This window comes from Sminthopsis crassicaudata, chromosome 3, assembly GCF_048593235.1.
Source record: "Sminthopsis crassicaudata isolate SCR6 chromosome 3, ASM4859323v1, whole genome shotgun sequence".
Taxonomy (NCBI): domain Eukaryota; kingdom Metazoa; phylum Chordata; class Mammalia; order Dasyuromorphia; family Dasyuridae; genus Sminthopsis; species Sminthopsis crassicaudata.
Window position 1 is genome coordinate 57,861,016 of NC_133619.1, and position 19,825 is coordinate 57,880,840.

At 37.3% G+C, this 19,825-nt stretch overlaps 1 protein-coding gene across 1 annotated transcript in view; it reads left to right on the top strand.

The window, feature by feature from the left end:
* The window catches only part of WDFY1 (WD repeat and FYVE domain containing 1), a 54,673-nt gene that overhangs the window by 22,245 nt on the left and 12,603 nt on the right, over positions 1–19,825 (top strand). Inside the window, exons 2-8 of the mRNA XM_074298600.1 lie at positions 3,676–3,743; positions 9,083–9,156; positions 11,005–11,059; positions 12,584–12,734; positions 13,630–13,742; positions 15,700–15,826; positions 17,919–18,024. Coding sequence (XP_074154701.1) covers positions 3,676–3,743; positions 9,083–9,156; positions 11,005–11,059; positions 12,584–12,734; positions 13,630–13,742; positions 15,700–15,826; positions 17,919–18,024 — 694 coding nt within the window. The remainder of the gene's footprint in view (positions 1–3,675; positions 3,744–9,082; positions 9,157–11,004; positions 11,060–12,583; positions 12,735–13,629; positions 13,743–15,699; positions 15,827–17,918; positions 18,025–19,825) is intronic.

Sequence of the window (19,825 nt, forward strand, 5' to 3'; positions counted from 1 at the left end):
CATTAACCAAAGCCCCTGAAAATTTATTTGGACCCTGGAAGTAACATTTGTTAATTTATAGTGGGGTATACCTTGGAATACGTATATTACATGAACATCTAAGTTTCAGTAGAAACACCATTCAGAGATGGTAAACCTTGATGTCTTCTGTCTTTCAGTCTTTGTTTTCATGTGTGTGTGTGTGTGTTCACAGATGTGCACAGATACTGTCTTTCTATCTCTTTGTGTGTCTGTTTTTCTATCTCTGTCTTTGTCTCTCTCATCTGTCTCCTTTCTCTCAAAGGAAAAGGAAGACTAAAAGATGGAGGACATCAAAGTTCACCATCTCTGTATGGTGTTTCTACTAAAACTTAGATGTTTCAGTAGTCAATGACAAACATTTGACAAACCCAAAGACCCCAGCTTTTGGGATAAGAGCCCACTATAACAAAAATTGCTGGAAATATTGGAAATTAGTATGCCAGAAACTAGGCATTGACCCACACCTAACACCCTATCCCCAAGATAAGGTTGAAATGGGTTCATGATTTAGACATAAAGAGTGATATTATAAGAAAATTAGAAGAATAAAGGATAGTTTATCTCTCAGATCTATGGAGAAGAAAGGAATTTATGACAAAGAAGATAATGGAGTAAATTATTGAATGCAAAATGGATAATTTTGATATATATTAACTTAAAAAGGTTTTGTACAAACAAAACTAACACAGACAAGATTAAAAGGGAAGGAGTAAACGGAAAAACTTTTACCCAAGGGTTCTGATAAAAGGCTCAATTCTTTTTTTTTTTTTTTTTTTTTAATTAATTTTATAATTATAATTTTTTTTGACAGTACATATGCATGGGAATTTTTTTTTTATAACATTATCCCTTGCACTCACTTCTTTTCCAAATTTTCCCCTCCCTCCCCCCACTCCCTGCCCTATATGACAGGCAATCCCATACATATTAAATGTGTTATAGTATAACCTAGATACAATATATGTGTGTAAAACCAAATTTCTTGTTGCATGGTAAGAATTGGATTCCGAAGGTATAAGTAATCTGGGTAGAAAGACAGTAGTGCAGACATTTTACACTCAATTCCCAATGCTCCTTCTCTGGGTGTAGCTGTTTCTGTCCATCATTGATCAACTGGAAGTGAATTGGATCTTCTTTATGTTGAAGTGTATAATTATCTTCTGGTTCTGTTCATTTCACTCAGCATCAGTTCATGTCTCTCCAAGCCTCTCTGTATTCCTCCTGCTGGTCATTTCTTATAGAGCAATAATATTCCATAACCTTCATATACCATAATTTACCCAACCATTCTCCAATTGATGGACATCGTTCATCTTCCAGTTTCTAGCCACTAAAAAAAGGGCTGCCACAAACATTTTGGCACATACAGCTCCCTTTCCACTCTTTAGTATTTCTTTGGGATATAATCCCAATAACAGCAATGCTGGGTCAAAGGGTATGCACAGTTTAATAACTTTTTGGGCATAATTCCAAATTGCTCTCCAGAATGGCTGGATTCTAAAAGCCTCAATTCTAAAATATATAGAGAATTGATTCAAATTTATAAAAATTCAAGCCATTCTCCAGTTGATAAATGGTCAAAGGATATGAACAGACAATTTTCAGATGAAGAAATTAAAACCATTTCTAGTCATATGAAAAGGTGCTCTTTTAAATCACTATTGATCAGAGAAATGCAAATTAAGAAAACTTTGAGCTACCACTGTGCACCTCTCAAATTGGCTAAGATGACAGAAAAAGATAATGACGAATGTTGGAGGGGATGTGGGACAACTGGGACACTGATAGATTTTTGGTGGAACTATAAATGGATCCAGCCATTCTGGAGAACAATTTGTAATTACTATACCCAAAAGGTTATCAGATTGTGTATATCCTTTGACCCAGCAGTGTTTCTACTGGGCCTATATCCCAAAGAGATCATAAAGGAGGGAAAGAGATCTACATGTGCAAAAAATATTTGTGGCAGCCCTTTTTGTTTCAGAAACTGGTTACTGAGAAGGCTGACCATCAGTTGGGGAATGGCTGAATAAGTTATAGTATATGAATGTGATGGAATATTATTGTTCTGTAAGAAATGACCAGCAGGATGATTTCAGAGAGGCCTGGAGACTTATATGAATGAATGTTGAGTGAAATGAGTAGAATCAGGAGATCATTGTACACAGCAACAAGAAGATTACATGATGATCAATTCTGATGGATGTGGCTCTTTTCAACAATGAGGTGATTCAGGCCAATTCCAATAAACTTGTGATGGAGAGAGCCATCTGCACCCAGAGAGAGAACTGTCGGGACTAAGTTGTGGACCACAAAATAGCATTTTCATCTTTTTTTGTTGTTGTTTGCTTGCATTTTGTTTTCTTTCTTATTTTTCCCTTTTTGAACTGATTTTTCTTGTGCTGCATGATAATTGTGGATATCTATAGAAGAATTGCACATTTTTAACATATTGGATTACTTGCCATCTAGGAGAGTGGGTAAGCAAGAAGAGGGAAAAAATTTGAAACTCAAGGTTTTGCAGGGGTGAATGTTGAAAATTATCTATGCTTGTGTTTTGAAAATTAAAAGCTTTAATTAAAAAAAAAAAAAAAAACTTAGATGTTCATGTAATATTTTTCAACCAAAAGTTTTCAACAGAAGTTGTATTGTTACCTGTATTGAGGAAGATAGGACAAGTACATTTATCTCCATTTTATAGATTAGGAATGGATCCTTAGAAGTGGATGTCAGATGCCTGGTCAAGCTCTACTAAATCATAAGATTCTTTAAAAAGAGACTATGAATTAAATTAGGAATTCCTAGGGTTTTAATTTCATTGATAATTCCATCATGTACACTTTTTTATATTTTATTTCATCTTCACAAAAAGGTGAATAGGAGAGGCATATTCTGTTATCAACATTCTACAGATGAGATCACAGACATAAAATATCTTAGGGGCTTGTCTGAGATGAATGGCAGGAGTCAGCCCTACTTGAATTGGCCCTGTTACTTATTTGTTGCTTGACTCTGGGCAGCTACTTAACCTACTTACAACCACACTCTCTCAACTGTAAATTATCATCTTCATTGTCTTTGTCATTATAACCTTCAGCTCTTTAATTCTGTGGCTTATACAAAGATAATAAAGTAATTAGCACTTAGGTATCTGGATTTTCGCTTCAGTATTTTCATTATATCAGACTAGTTCTGAGAGTAGGGTAAGTGTTTTCACAGTGAGACCACAAGTTTGATCACTGGGTCTCAGAATATTAAACCTTGAAGAAAGTCCTTCCTTTATATGTTGAAAGATAATCAAAAAAGCATCTCCCTCAGGTTTTAGTACAAACAGAAAATAGAAATGTGTAGTTTGTTTTAGGAATACTCAATCTTTATGCATAATTATTAGGTAATACATTATTAAGGGAAGGTGAAGGATGATAAAGATGGGCGACTAGTATTTATTAAGCACTCGCTATGTGCCTGATATTAAAATACTTTTACAGTAATGCCTTAGGCACTAAAAAAGATCAACCTTCATAGTTTGGTATTCAAGAACCCCTTTCTCCCCATTTCTCTCCTTCCACCTTAAAGGGTTTTTAGAGCAAAAAGAAATGAGACTGTTTTGGAAAATATCAGTATAGACTCACCTTCCTTTTTTTGTCTTTACAGAACAATCCGGGTATGGCTGAAACGGGACAGTGGTCAGTACTGGCCCAGCATTTATCACACAATGGCATGTAAGTAAACTTTGCTGTTTGGGGTCTAACGGGATACTTTGGGATTAAAAAGGCTAATCGAGGGCTTCGGCATACAGTAGGAAGTCTGATTGTTCATTTACCTCTCATGTATTCGTTAATTGAAATGCCTCGAACTTAACTTGCTGGGCAGCACAGTAGTTACAAAAATGGGCACATTGTGTTTTCACATATTTCACTTAGTGTATGATGAGAATGTTAGAATTGGAAGGAACCAGTCACGGAACACTCCTCCCTCTCCGCTTCTCATTTTATAGATGAGGGACTTAGCCTCAAAGGCGGAATAATTTACTGTTTTCAGATATGAAAGAGGTTTAGTTGCAAAGTAAAACTTGGGGGATATTTCATTAATCATAAGCCTAGAAGAGATTATTCTCTTACACGTGCATGCTTTGATAGAAAAGTCCACATAATCTTTTAGTGAGGCCCCAAGCACAGCAGACAGTTTCTAGAGCATTAAATGCGAGCTCTAATGTCATTTGAATCTGAGAATATTTCCCAGTTGACTGGGCCCTGACAGCCTAGGTAGTCAGTATTGGAAATAGCCAGTCCATAGATGTCACATGCTTTGTAGTTTTGGTTTTTAATTGAGGGTTATTTTGAGGGGTAACTTTTTGGTATTTTTTAAATATTATGTTTAAATATAGAGCTTCCCATGTGTCCGGCAATTTGTCAATCACGTTATAAATATCTCCTTTGATCTTCCCAACAATCTGGGGAAATAAGTGCTAGTATTATCCTCAATTTACAGTTGGGGAAACTGACGCAGGTTAAGTGACTTGGCCAGAGACATATAATCAGTAAGTGTCTGAGGCCACTTTTGACTCATGTCTTCCTGACTCTGGGCCTGCTATACCCCTGATCCACCTGTTCACAATTTTTCCAGTAATAAGAAAGGCCTGCATTTTTTTTTTTTTTTTTTTATGAGGGATGCTTGACTGGTTTTAAAGCTCAATGCTTATCTTGGTCTGTACATATGACCTTAGTTACTGAGCCTTTCTGGTTCAGGATCATCATCAATAAAATTAAGAGGCTGCACTAGAAGACTCATAGATCATCCTCTAGATTTTTATGATTCGGGTGAATATTGAATAATCTAGAGTAAAGTTGAGCTTGTAAGAGTAATTCTAGAGATTGTTAAAAAGACAGAGAAAAAATTTAAACAGATTTCAACATTTAGTTCTAGTCTTCTTCCCAAGCAAATGCCTTCTTTCTCTTTTTCACCTGTTTCTTTTCATTAAACCTTTATTTTTCATGTGTTTAATGTGGGTCAAAAGCCATGTAAGCTCTCACAGGGTTCTAGGATTTAGAACTAGGGAAGGAATTTCCAAGGCCATCTAGTCTAATCCTCTCTCTTTTGATTGATGAGGAAAGAGTCTCAGGTGACTATGACTTGGCCCAGAGTCACTTTGAGTGTTATTAGCAGAGGTGAGAGTTGGATTTGGATCTGGATCTTCTTACCTTAGATTTATTTTTTGTCCCCTGCACTGGGGAGAAGTTACTGAGGTGTTTATTGGCAAGGTGATTGTCTATTTTGGTGAGGTCTTACTTTTTATTTTTGCCATACATTCAATGAGACTAAATGGTTATTCTGGATAGATGAATTTCTGAAAACAGTCCTGAAATAGAGAAGCATATGAACAGCATTTCCAGAAAACAAAAGTAAAGCTCTACAAAATAGAACTGCCCCTCCGCTTATCCTACAGCTACAAGCTTGGCTTCCTGCTTTTCTGTTTATATAGTGGTGGGACACATATCCACGGTATGAACATTGCAAGGATGTGCTCTGTTTACAGTATAACCACAGAAGCTTTTCTGATTGGCTCCAAGAAGTTGGGGGCACCAAGCTCTGAGCAGGCTTGTTTTTCTCTTTTCTGGAATCTTGACCTAATCTCTTTTAGGCCTCAAAGCTGAAGTCATGCTCATTAAAATGACTTAATCTATTTATACTTTACTTTACAATCTATTACACTAATTTAGGACAGGAAGGGACCCTAGAAATGAGTCTCTGCTTTTCACAGGGGTGAGGTGCAGTGGATAGAGTGATAGGGCCAAGAGCCCCTATCTAAATCTACCGTGGATGCTCACTAGCTATGGGATCCAGTCAAATCACTCCCATGTTTTCCATCTTTAAAATGAAGAGAACAACATGAAAATCTTAACCTTTCTGAGTTGCTTATGTGTGCTTCAGAAATGGTGAGGGGTCACCATTTAATAAAAAAAGCTGGAGAGATCTCTGGAAGCAAAGCAAAGTTTATTATATATTCTCTCGAGAAGAGCGTCCCACCTTCAGGTAACTGAAGGGAGGAAGCATCTTCTGGGGCAGCATTAACACTTTTAATCCCTAAAGCAAATAACCCTCCCACCACTGACCCTCATCCTCATTGGCTGAGGGTCTTGCATTCTAAATGTGGGAACTACACACGAAATTGAACTTGACCAATAAGTATGTAGTTGCCCATATTTGACTGAAATAGGGAGGAAATGATGTCATGGGAGGATAGCAGGAAGGGGACTTAAGTATGCCCTTGACTGAATCTTCAAAGTCCTTCAGGCCTACTCAAACTCTGAAGTGGATGAAGCCTTACTCGATTTTCACAACCGTCTTGAAAGATCTCACCTCATCTCATTCATTTATGTGCAAAGTACTTTGCTCTCTATACACTAGTAGTTGTTATGATTATTGTAGATCTGAAAATCAGATGGCAAAGAAAAGTTCAAGCACAGGTCCTCTAAGTCCACCTCCCTTACTCCCCACTCATTTCTGCTTATCTAACTTTGCCATTGCCTTCTGTCACAGAGAGCTTTGGACTTGTTCCCAACCCCGGGCACTCAAGGTGCAGGACGGGACCGCAAGGTCTTCAGGAAGCACTCTGTTGGCAGATGGCTTTGCTTCCCATTGTAAGGAGAAGACAGATTTGTCTTCCTGCTTTTCTCCCAGTCTAACAATTATTGCTCTAGCTAACATTTCTAAACAGAATTGACTTTTGCAAAGCATTTTATAGGCTGTATTCCTCATTTGATCCTCAACAACCTTGATAGTGTTATTATTATGCTCTTTGTATACCAGTAGGGAAGGAAGCTGAGTTTCCCTGAGGTTAAGTGATTTGGTCACAGTTAGGAAGTATGTAAGCAGGATTTGAACTCTGTTCTCTCCTGACTACTAGTTCAGCCCAGGCTATATACATGCATGTATAGTATGGTAAGGTATAGTATAGTGTAAGTAGTTCCTTAGGATGGAGAGAAGAGTAATCATATTACTATTCTTATAAAATTATAGTACAAAACATATATTATAAAATAATGATAGGCAATAATATCTCATATTAATAATAATATTAAATCAAATTATTCTTCCTAAAAGCGAATCTGACTATTTCAGTCTCATTCAAATAAACTCTAGGGACTCCTTATCACTTCCAGATGAAATATAAAAATCTTTCTTTGCTGTGTAAAAACCTTTCCAAATCTGTCCTCTTTCATAAGAGGCAGTTGGGTGGTGCAGTGAATAGAGTGCTGGGCCTGGAGTCAGGACAATCTAAGTTTAAATCCAGCCTCAGACTGTCTATGAGTACTGTCTGTGGAACCCTGAGCAAGGCATTTAATTGCTCTCTGCCTCAGTTTCCACAGCTGGAAAATAGGGCTGATAATAACTCCTATTTCCTATGGCTGTTGTGAGGATCATGAATTAAAATGAGATAATATTTGGAAAGCACTGAGCTTTAATAAAATTATTTTTTAAAAACTGAATGGTAGGTTTTCCCAGTGGAGACTTCACACAGAAGGCATCCCTGCATCCTAACTTAGATAATCGGTTAGCCCAGTGCTAACACGTAGGTACTTAATAAAAGCCTATTCTTTTCCCCTTCTCCTCCTCTCCCACCTTTGTCCCCACTCTGCACTCTGTGAGCCAGTGACTTTGGCCTCCTGGCTGATCCTTTACCTCCTCACTCCAGGCAGTTTCACGGGATGTTTCTGCCTCCTGCCTTGTGCTGTCTCACTGCTAACATCTTGCCTTCTCCCAGAAGACTCAGTCTCCCTTCATGCTAGTGCTGCCTCGGTTGATTGTTGTACATAATTGTTTGATGTTGCCTCCTGCATTAGATGCTGGGCTCTGTCTTTTGCCTTTCTTTGTGCCCCAGGAGTTAATCACCATGCCGGGCCCATTGTAGGTGCTTAATAAATGCTCCTTGAGTGCCTAACAGTGACAGTCTGATCTGCAAACATCGTAGGAGTTTAATAGATTCTTGTCTATTGGCAAATATTATCCTTCATCCTACTTGGATAGAATATATGTGCTAGTGATTGCTTTCTTGTGGCATGTTCAATTGGCAGCTTGTCTGCTGATAAAACATTAACCAATGTCAGGCTGGGTGAAGTACTAATGAGCAATTGCATTCCTATGGCAAGGCTACTAAGTTAATTTAAAAAAAAAAATCTAAGCCCCAAAGAGGGGAAGAAACGGGACTATATATATAAATTCCATCTGTTTGATAGCCACCTACCAATTAACAAGAATAAAAATAATAACAGCCATTTACATAGTTCTTCACGATCTCATTGATCCTCCCACATCCCTGTTAAGGTAGCTGTGTTATGGGGCCAGTTTTTCAGATAAGGACAGTGAGACTCAGAGATGTTCAGTATCAGCAGGAGGTCATCACACAGCGGGTAAGGGCCTGGTCTCAGGACACAGTTTAGACTGTTCTTGGCAATTCTTCACATCATATGTAGTCCACATGTGTTTTTGCAGCATCAGCAGTGTCCATGGCCAAAATAACTTTCAGATGCAACTTGAAATAAGGAAAGATTAACACTATAGTTTTAACAGTATTTGAATGAGTTAACTTTTTTTTTTTTTTTCCGAGGTAATTAGGCTTATATGACTTGCCTAGGGTCACACAGCTAAGAAGTGTTAAGTGTCCAAGGCCATATTTGAACTCAGTCCTCCTGACTTCAGGGCCTACACCAACTAGCTGCCCCTTGAGCTAACGTTTGAAGGAGATGCTTTAGGACTCTGAGTAGACTTTTTTTTTTTTTTTTTTAAGCGATAGATATATTACAATGAGACTTTTCTTTAAGGTTTGCTTTTTAAAATATATTTTTTCTGTTTATATCTCACAATTGTTGCCTTCTTTAAAAAAGAGTAAGACATTTTTAAGTTTTCTGAAGCATTTCCACCATACTTCAGAGGAGGAAAACAATTATGTAATTATTCTTAAGCATTTTCTCATTTGCCTTTAGTTTAACTATTTAGAACATATCAAATGTGAAATGACTTATTTAACTCTGTTATTAATATGTCTTTGGGTTTTTGACAGCTCCTTGCTCAACTATGGCTTACCATCATGATAGCAGAAGGATATTTGTGGGCCAGGATAATGGAGCCATAATGGTAGGTAGCTTTGGAAATGTAAGAATATTAAATGCATATAAATTGGATTTTGTCTGTATCACAGATTCTTTTTATTCTGGCCTCCAAGCATTTATTAGTTTTAGTAAATGTAAAATTGTTATTGCCTAATAGATAATTCTGACTGTCAAAAATATTCTCAGTTCATTACAGAGTTTTCTCCATTTATGAATGGATGTGTTTCAAAAGATTCTCTGTAGGAACTTAGAATGCAATTTCTTGTAGAAACAATTATAATTTGAAGTTTTCCTGACCTGTCTAGAAATGTATTTTGCTCTTAATATACCTGACAAAATGTTAATAGTAGTTCTAAGTCCTGAATCCTGAGAAGCAATTGCCTGGATCGGAGGAATATGTCTGGCCCCAGAGATGAGGCAGGGACTCTAGGGAAGAAACTTTCATGTGAAAGATTCGTGTTTCATGTGAAAGACTCAGTAGACAGAGGCAGGGGAGAACTGTGATCCTAGAGATAGCTGTTCTATTTATACATTAGGCATCTTTAAGTTGGAACCATAAGTCCTTCAGGATTAGAAGTCAAAGTCCTTGTTTTCTCCATCATTAAAAGTGAGAATAATACCTATCCCCGTTTAAGAAAGGTATTATTTAGTATACTGTCTTTCACATATAATTACTGAGCAGAAAAAAAAAACCAATAGGATAGTGGGTTTGGATTTGCTAATAACTATGAAACTATTTGTAAAAACCCTGAAGAGAAAAGATGTGTTTAAGTCGAATTGACAAATTATCAATTGCCTTTATTGTAGCACTGTCTTATACTGAATAATGTAGTAGCACAATGAGGATCCCTCTCCACCCCCTATTTTACCAAAAGTAATTAATTTCCAAAGTTTAATATCTTGTCATTGACAGGTGTGTAGATTGTTAAACTATTTGCACCTTTTTTGGAAAAAAGATAGAATTGTTTTTCCTTAATTTGTCCATTAGTAGTTCATACCAGCTTTGTGAGAGAATGCAAAGATCAAGCTCATCCAACCAATTTGAAGCTTTCCTTTGTTGCATTTCCCCAGTTTTTATAAGGACTACTGTTTACCTTCTCTGTGCTTTAGGGGTGGGGATGGGCAAAGTACTTTGTTAGAAACAACTCTTGACTATAATTTATTTAATTCATATTAAGCCATTTCAGTATAGAACAAACAAATGACACCTTTTGGGTATAGAGGAGGTAGAAGGACATGCTCAAAAAAGATTGACTAGCTTTCTACATTAGAGCACAGTATACATTAGGGGTTCTCAAACTATGGCCTGCGGACCAGATGCGGCCGCTGAGGATGTTTATGCGGCCCACCAAGTTATGGCAGATGTGCTGAGGGGCGGAGACAGAGTGTGAGCTTTTGTTCTTACTATAGTCCGGCCTCCCACAGTCTGAGGGACAGTGAACTGGCCCCTACTTAAAAAGTTTGAGGACCACTGGTATATATTAATGGGATAGTTACTTAATTTTCTCACTAGATTTGGGATTCTTGACTTTTTTGTTATATCTTTGGCCATGTTGTAAAGCCTATAGCTTCATAATAATTTGTTTAAATGCACCAAATAAAACACATAGGGTTATAAAGAAAGACAGATATATTGGAATTGTTATCAAGACATTAAAAATTTGTGAATTCGAGGTTTGAAAATTTTCATCTAAAATGATACATATTAGAAATAATAGTTTGAGGCCTTTTTGCTGAAACAACTTCTTAATTCATAGAATTAGTCCTGCAATTTCTCAAATTGTTTCATAAGCCATATTTGTATTTTTTTCTGAACTTTATTATCTTATATGTTTAAATTTATAACTTGTTTATTTACTGTGGTCAATTATAGGAATTTCATGTCTCTGAAGATTTTAATAAGATGAACTTTGTTAAGACCTACCCAGGTAATACCATATGCACAATTATTTGCTTTATTCTTTAAAAAATTTTGAAATTTGGAGTACCACTTCACTTGCATATTATCCAAATGAAGTTTCTGCATTGAATAACTTGGTTATTATCAGTGGTATTGAGGAGGTTATCAGCCCTCAGAAAAGGAAATTCATTCCTTCCATATTCCAATTCCCACTCTCAGCTTATTACCAGATATATTCATTATTTAAAAGCTTAACTTTGTAGTCCATGAACAAGGGCAGTGATCCCATTTTCAGCTTTAAAACATTCTCATATTCCCCAGATTTCTTTTAGGCCTAGAAACTCTAGGTCCATGATAATTTTCATGATGCAATTTATATAAAGTTTTCAGGTAGGCAACTGGGAATTTGGGCTATATTTAAAATAAGATAATGTAACAATGGTGGAATAATGTTAATTTGGAGGGTGTACCAAAGTGATGTAATACTTTTTCAGTTTCGGATAAATGGACAGACTTTATAACCAAGTAAGGTTACTTGCCTCAATTACCATTTCTGCAAGTATCTTTTGAAAGAATCTAGAAGAATGCTTCCTACTTTATTCTAAAATTCTATCTTTGGGAAGTGTCTAGATAATTTTATCTGTATAAATAGATCATTTCTTTTTTATATTATGTTTACATTACATTACAATTACATTATTGATTATTATATTTCTGATGTATTTTGATAATCACATTTTTCCTCATTACTATCTCAGGTGATGTTGTCTTGTTTATAAAATGAATAACAGTATTACCTCTTTCATTTTTCAGAAGATTTCATTCATTATCTTAGAAGTTGATACATATAATTTTTTAAAGATATATCTGACATGATCTAAGTTCTAAAAAAATACTGAAGTTAATAGATTAACCCAGGATTGTTCTGTGTGCCTATACATCTAAAAATAATGTTAAAAGGTTTTTCTGTCTATCATTTGCTAGCTTTATAGTTATATTTCTGGAGCCATTCATTTAATAAGCATTTGTCAAGTACTTACAATATAAATATATACCGTTATATCAAGTTCTATGATAGTTCTAGAGGAAGAGAGCTTAGGGATGGATCTAAAGGTAACAAGATACCTGTGATGAGCATGACGGAAGCCTTTCTAGAATATACAGAACACCCCACACATACACGCAGTATTGTGTTTAAGGTCTCCTTTTTTCCCTGCCCTTTTATTTCAGTTACACCAAAGGTGCCAATCATCAATATTTTGTTGATTCTGATTGCCTTGGATCCAGAAGGGCTGCTCAGTGTCCTTTTCAGGAACAGAGTGGATGAGACTCTTAGATTCGAAGGCTGTTGAGCCCATGATGTGCTGGCAAATCTCGGCCTATTTGAAATCTGCAAATATTCCTGAGAAGGAATAGAATTTGGAGGGCGAGGGGATGAGGCGACGGGGCAGAGTGCCAGTGCAGGGCTGAGGTGGAGGTGCGGGGCCCCGCCTCTGCAGGGAATGGGGCGCTCCTAACCCAAAGAGTCCTTGTTGTCTCTGTGCTCCAATAGCTCATCAGAATCGGGTGTCGGCTGTCATCTTCTGTTTGGGCGCTGAATGGATCATCAGCACGGGTCACGACAAGTGCGTCAGCTGGATGTGTACCCGGAGTGGGAATATGCTTGGGAGACACTACTTCACTTCTTGGGCTTCCTGCTTGCAGTATCCTTTAAGAAATTCGAATCCCCTTATCGGAAAAGTTGTCTGCTCTTTCCTTAAGCAAGCAGTTTGAAAGTCTGGTTCCATATATAAAAATGTTCCCGAGTTTTGGCCATCATATGTTGAATGAATTTTTAAATTATTGGAGAATTCCTAAATATTTCTTCACTATAAATCAGTTGAACTTTGTGTTTTCTTGTAACAGTTTCAAATCACAGCTTTTCCTGATAACTTTTTGATCCCAATGCTTTCCTCTGTCGATTATCTCCAAATTATCCTGTTTAGGTTTTGTTGGTACATAAGTGATTTGCATGTTTATTCTTTAGACTATGAATTCCTCAAGATCCCCTTCTGTCTTTTTCTTTTCATTGTATCCCCAGTGTTGTAGCACAGCATTTAGAATGTAGTGAGCATCTTTAGTCACTCGCTTATTGACTGACTGAACTGGGACGGTGTGTAATTAACTGTGATAGGATCAAGAGGGAGAGATGAATAAAGAGTGATCAAGACAGAGCCCTGAGAAATCTGGGAAAGAAGGCTTTTGACTTGGGAAGGGATATTACATATGGGGTGCTTGGAAAGGTTTCATTTATACCGTGCTCTTGAATTGGACTTTGAACAGAGGGAGGGATTTTATTAGATAAAGCCCCAGGCAAAAAGCTAATTCCAGTCTCAGGATACATGAGAAAAGGTCCACACCCTCAGGAGAGGCTCAGAAACTTGAACTTTGCAGATTTGTTTATGTTTCTCATTCCTTGTTGTAATTTTAATTTTTTACATATCTGGTTTTCATTTTTTCTTTTGCATAGCTTTAAGACCAAAGTCGACAGTGGTTTGTTTTTAAAGAAGTAATTTGAGAATAGTAATTCATTACTTGTCCTTGACTAATTCTATTCAGATATGACTTTGACACTCAACACGCCTTTGTTGGAGATTATTCTGGGCAAATCACACTGCTAAAGCTTGAACAAAACACCTCTTCAATTATTACAACTCTTAAAGGGCATGAAGGTAAATTATTTTCACATAGGTTCCTCTGCCTTATTTGAGAACCCAGGCTGTGACCTTTTATACCAAAATAATTAGTTCCTGATGACTAATTGTAAATTTGAACTTTTGACTAGTCTGGTGCAGGGATTCTTCACCCTGAAGCTCTGAAATGTGAAGATTCTAATTTTAAAGTACTTTTTTTTCCTGAGGCAATTGGGGTTCAATGACTTGCCTAAGGTCACACAGCTAAAATGTATTAACTGTCTGAGGTCAAATTTGAACTCAGGTCCTCCCTGACTTCAGGGCTGATGCTCTGACCACTAGGTCACTAGGTAGTGACCTAGCTGCATCCTAGAACACTTTTCACAAGGTGAATTCTTACCTTTGCCAGGGGGCTTTTCCTATGAGCCTTAAGGAAGGATTGAGAGTTGTTTTTTTTTTTTTTTTCCTTCATTTTCCCAGTGCTTGACAGAAGGAAAAATGGAACCTATTATTCACTATATTTCATAGTAAAGCTTCTGTATTTTTGAAAAATTTTTGATGGCTATATTTCAACATAATTGATTTCCTTTGTAATATAATGTATTTTTGTTGTATACACTGAAAACATAATTCTGAGAAGGGCTTCATATGTTTCACCGGACAGCCCAAAGGAACTCTGATACAAAAAAGGCTAGGAACCATTGGACTAAAGACTATAGATTCCAAAAGATAAATTGGAATTGAATAAGGATTAATAACAAGTTTCCCTTTCTTAAATTTTTAAAAAATTATTCTTTCTTTTTTAACGGCATTATCTGTTTTTAATCACTTTTTTTTTTCAAAAACACTGTAAAGTTTATGCAAGTAAAGGTAAAATATTTGAAGAAATTGTTTTTTAATTTTTTTTTTCAGGATTCAAATCAGTAAGGAAGATTGGATTGTGTATTATACTGTTAGAGACAATGCATATCAAACAAATCTCGGAATAAAGCTAAATAGTGAATATGGAATTTCTACAAAGATGTGGCATTTGGAAATTTCTTTAATGTGCTATGAACTTGCATTACAGCAGGTCTTATGGTAGGGCTCTAAATCCCTTTAGCTGGATTTGAAATTCTTTGATGCAATAAATTCACATTAAGAGTATCCTTCAGTATCAAACTATTTCCCCCCCCTTTTTTTTTCCTGAGGCAATTGGGGTCACACAACTAGGAAGTGTTAAGTGTCTGAGACCAGATTTGAACTCAAGTCTTCCCGACTTCAGGGCTGGTGCTCTGTCCACTGTGCCACCTAGCTGCCCCCAAACTATCCCTTTGTGTAGTTAAAGGAAAACCTCACAAAACATGATTTTTATAGGATCTCTAAATTAGAAATGTTGCAGTCATCTGTTTGAATTTGAGAAAATTTAGAGTTATGGGTAAAAAATTAACAACTTTTGAAAAAAATTATTGTTCCTGGGGACTATGAATTTGCCTTTCTTTGTATTATTATCAGTGCTTAATACAGTCCTTTGTACATACCAAGTGCTTAAAAGGTTGTTGGACCATTTACATCTTTCCTGACTCATTCATCTGTTTCCAGAAGACACTAGAAACACATCCAAAAGAAAGAAATTGTTGAGGAAAGGAAGACTGGGGGAAAGTAGTGCTATTAGTGTGGGTTGTCAGATTTGGCAAAAAAGGTTGCTGTTGCTATTGGCTATGACTACTTGGTATAAGTTCCATCATTGTTTGGTGGTGTCTGTAATGAAAAACACCTGATATTTTCTTGGTTAAATTTAGGGGGAAATGTTTTTAAATATTCATATTGTATAAGAGTTCAAGAAGCAGCCATTACAACTGTTCTTTCTCTTTATTGGGAGCCTCCATCTCCTGCCTTGTAACTCATAAAAAGAGGCCCAGGATCCTTTCACTCACCCAGTGGGAGCTCCATTTTTGTGGTATAACTAAGCTGTTACAGCATAACTGATGTTACAGCAAATGTTTTATTATCACAGGCAGCGTTGCTTCATTGTGGTGGGATCCTATCCAACGGTTACTCTTCTCTGGAGCATCTGACAACAGTATCATCATGTGGGACATTGGGGGAAGAAAAGGCCGGATGCTGTTGCTTCAGGGCCATCAGTAGGTGACTTGTTTTATTCTTTGAAGGAAAGTTTGGGGGTCCATGTGCTTTTCCAGGAAACACATACTAATGGAATAACTCGATTGACTGCCCATGCCAGTGTATACAAGCTATTCCAGAATTAGACGAGAGCGTGACAGAAAATACAGAGAGGTGAGAGGATTCCGGAGAACAGGATGGTCTCTGGTTTTGATGTTACAGAGAAGTCATGGAGGATTAGGACCGAGAAGAAACCATTCACTGTGTGTTGAGAGAATTGATGACTTTGGAAAACAATTTCAATTAAGAGATGAAGTCAGGAGCCAGATTTCAGGGAAAAAAAGTAGAGAGCAAGGGGAGGGCTGAGTATCAAACAGCAGAAACAGGAAAAAAGCTCTCTTGGCCAAAGACATGATATAGGGAAGAGAGGTATGAAACCATGGCCCATATCCTAGTGCTGCCATTAATGAGCTCTGAGACCTTGGCAGCTGACTTCCCTTGCTGACCTCTTATTCTCTGAATTGAGATTAGATGACATGACTTTTAGGAACTTAGCTCTGAAATGTGAAGATCCTAATTTTAGAATACTTTTTTTTTTTTTTTTTTTTTTTTCCTGAGGCAGTTGGGGTTTAGTGATTTTCCCAGGGTCACACAGCTAAAATGTATTAAGTGTCTGTGGCCAGATTTGAACTCAGGTCCTTCCTGACTTCAGAGCTGATGCTCTGACCACTGCACTCCCTAGCTGCACCCTAGAATACTGTTAAACAAGGTGAATTCTTAGCTTTGCCAGGGGGCTTTTCCTATGAGCCTTAAGGAAGGATTGAGAGTTGTTTTTTTTCCCTTCATTTTCCCAGTGCCTGACAGAAGGAGACATGGAACCTATTGTACACTATATTTCTATAATATAGTTTCTGCCAGAATATTGAAAAGGAAAAAAAGGTTCACCCACACCCTTCAGGGCCATCTCATTTTCTTATTTCTTTTTTTATCAATAAGCCTTTCTGGTTGAGGTTAACATAACCAGAAGAGTTTTTTTCTTCACATTAAATACTTCCATAAAACTCATTTTGGAAAGCCATTGTGAATGAATCTGGGAATTTTGAAACTCATCCCATGTTCTCAAGTAGAAATATTTACTGCTTTTTAAAAATAATTTTAATTTTTTATTATTTTGCACTTACTAAACAACAGTATACATTTCTGCATACAAAGAACAGAAAAAAAGGCATATATAACTGAGAAGCTCTATCATAAATAGCCTAACTTTTTTTTTTAAACAACATAATAAACATGTAAATTCCAAAGCTTTCCTGCTTGTTTGTATCTCCCTCCACACTGCCTTCTGTTCTCTTGTTTTAAGGTATTATGCTTCATCACCTTTCTGTGACCAATTCCCTTTCCCCCATTTGAAAAACAACAATAAAACTTCCCTTGTATCCACTGATTCCTGTCATACAAAACTGATTCACTCTTTGGCCATGTCTAAAAAATGTATATCCCATTTTGTACCTCAAGTTCATCACTTCTCTGGCAGGAGGTGAGCAGCCTATTTTTATTGTTGGTCTTTTGGAATTTACAAGTGTTGTTGCATTGATCAGACATCTTTAGTCTTTCAGAATTGTTTTTGTTTACTGTGTTGTAGTCAGTGCAAGTCTGAGGTTTTTCTGAATCCATCTTTTTTGTTGTTTTTTCTCAGTTATGTTCATGCACCATAATTTGCATAACCATTCCCTAATGAACATTTCTCCAATATTTTCTAGTTTTTGCTACTGTAAAAATACTTCTATAAATGAGTTGATACATGAGGTCCTTTCTCTTTTTCTTTGAATTCTCTGGGGTAGAAGACTAGCCTTTTTTCCACTAGGTCAAGACAGTGAACAGTTTTTAGCTACTGGTTTGCAAAATTAAAGTTGGTCAACATCTGTAAAGTGTCTCCTTTATGTAGGGTCCCTAGTTCCCAAAGCTTCCCTCGGAGCCCCCCGTATCTTGGGGGCCATCTCCTCTGGATGGGTATTAAGATGGCAGCTGCCTGCGGCAGCTTCAAACTCAGGGCTTAGACCTTCCTGGCTGGGGGGGCAGCAGCCCTTTTACTGTGGTGTGTTTTGTTCCCAGTGACCGGGTGCAGTCTCTTTGTTTCCTTTCACTCACAAGACAGTTGGTGTCTTGTTCATCTGATGGGGGAATCGCTGTCTGGAATATGGACGTCCGAAGAGAAGAGGTGAGAGGCGGGCCCCCTCCTACATTCTGTTGTCCCCTCCTCCCCCCACAAAGATGTTGAGGATATTTGAATGGTATATGCTCCATAATTATAATGATGAAGATAGTAAAGAGCAATTGCTTAGCCCTTTAAAATTTGCAAAGTGTTTTGTAAATGTCTCCTGTTGTCCTCACAACAGCCTGGGGTGTGGGGGGGAAGTACTATCCTCATTTTACAGAGGAGGCAAACTGAAGTTGGATTAAATGGCCGGCTAGGCAGTGTCTACAGCCAGATTTGAACTCGAGACTGTCTTACCTCAAAGTCCCACACTCTCTCCAGCACATCACCTGGCTGCCTCTGTCTCATTGTCTCAGTAAGAGATCGTCCTCAAAGACATTGTGAAGAAAAAGGGAGGAGTGGATGTGCTAGGGAATATCAGGGTCCTGTCCTTTATGAAGCCTTTGAGAAACTCCCTCAAAGTAGGCAGTGTGAAGTTCTTTCCCCACAAGGATGCCCACGGGTGCTCCAGATCGTCCTATGCTGGGGATGGGTTCCAGTAACCAGGTCTCTCACTTTCCTGTTGGGTCATTGTTGAGATAGGCCACTTTGTCTTCATTTTTATTTTCCATTTCATCTTTTTAGTTTAACCCTGCAGATGTAATATATTTAGTTTATGAAAAAGTAGATTTTATGTACATGAAATAGAATTGATCAAGACAAATCATTATTCTATCACTATCGTCTATTAATGATCTTATGGGAGAGAAGAAGGGAAAAGATTGAGTTCTTGGGCATACTACCTTGTAATATTCAATAAATTAAAAAAAAACTGAAGGGCAGGGATCAAGTGACTTGTGTAGGGTCAGAGATAGGAAATATTAGGTATCTGAGGCTAGATTTGAATTCAGATCCTTCTGACTCTAGGACCGGTGCTCTATCTGCTGTGCTATCTAGCTGCCCAAAACTTTGGCAAGGTGCTCACATTTGGGAATTTCAGAGTTGGCTCTTATATTCAGAGTGAAGTTAAAACAATTTGAACTATGTAAATCCTGCTACTTTTTTTAAAAATTCAATTTACTTAATATTTATAACAGACCACAATAATGTGCTAAGTATTCTGCAGAGTATATAGTTACACACTTATTTCAGGTGACTCATAATCATCTCAATTTGACCGAAACCTGAGATGTAGAAAGAAGAGGGGACTAAGCTGAGAGAAGGCAGGTGGAGTTCATTGGGACAGAGTTGAGTGTAGCCTCACAGGGGTTCCCAATGGTCCTAAATACTGCTGGAATGAGTGGTTACAATGAAAGGACGGACATGGTCTCTGGGAACGGGGAAGGGAAAAAATAGAAAATGCCGATAAAGTATTCTGCACCTGTAATTCTCTTAGCTTGTTACTTATGGAAGCTAATCCCACTTCTGTATTCAATTTGTGCCATGTTTTGCATGATTTAATTGTTCATATGTCTTCACAGTGTGAAAGTGAGTTTCAAACCAGAAATGAAAGTGAGCAAATTGAACAAAAACATCTTATAAAAGAATAGGGTTTAGACTTACCTCCTGTCTATGATTTTTATCTCTTGTGATCCTTTTTTTTTTTTTTTTTTTTTTTTTTCCCCCTTAAAACAGTTGTCTAAAAACGGATAGGAAAAGTGACTAATAAGTGTCTGACCTAAAAGGGGAATTTCTGTCCCACTTGAGAAGCCAGCTTGGAGACAGAATTACTTAGGTCTCACTTCCATGACTAGTTTGCTTTTAAACTTGCATGGGAAAGCTTTGGGAGTTCATTTTATCTACTGGTGGTCCTGCTCTGTCTGGA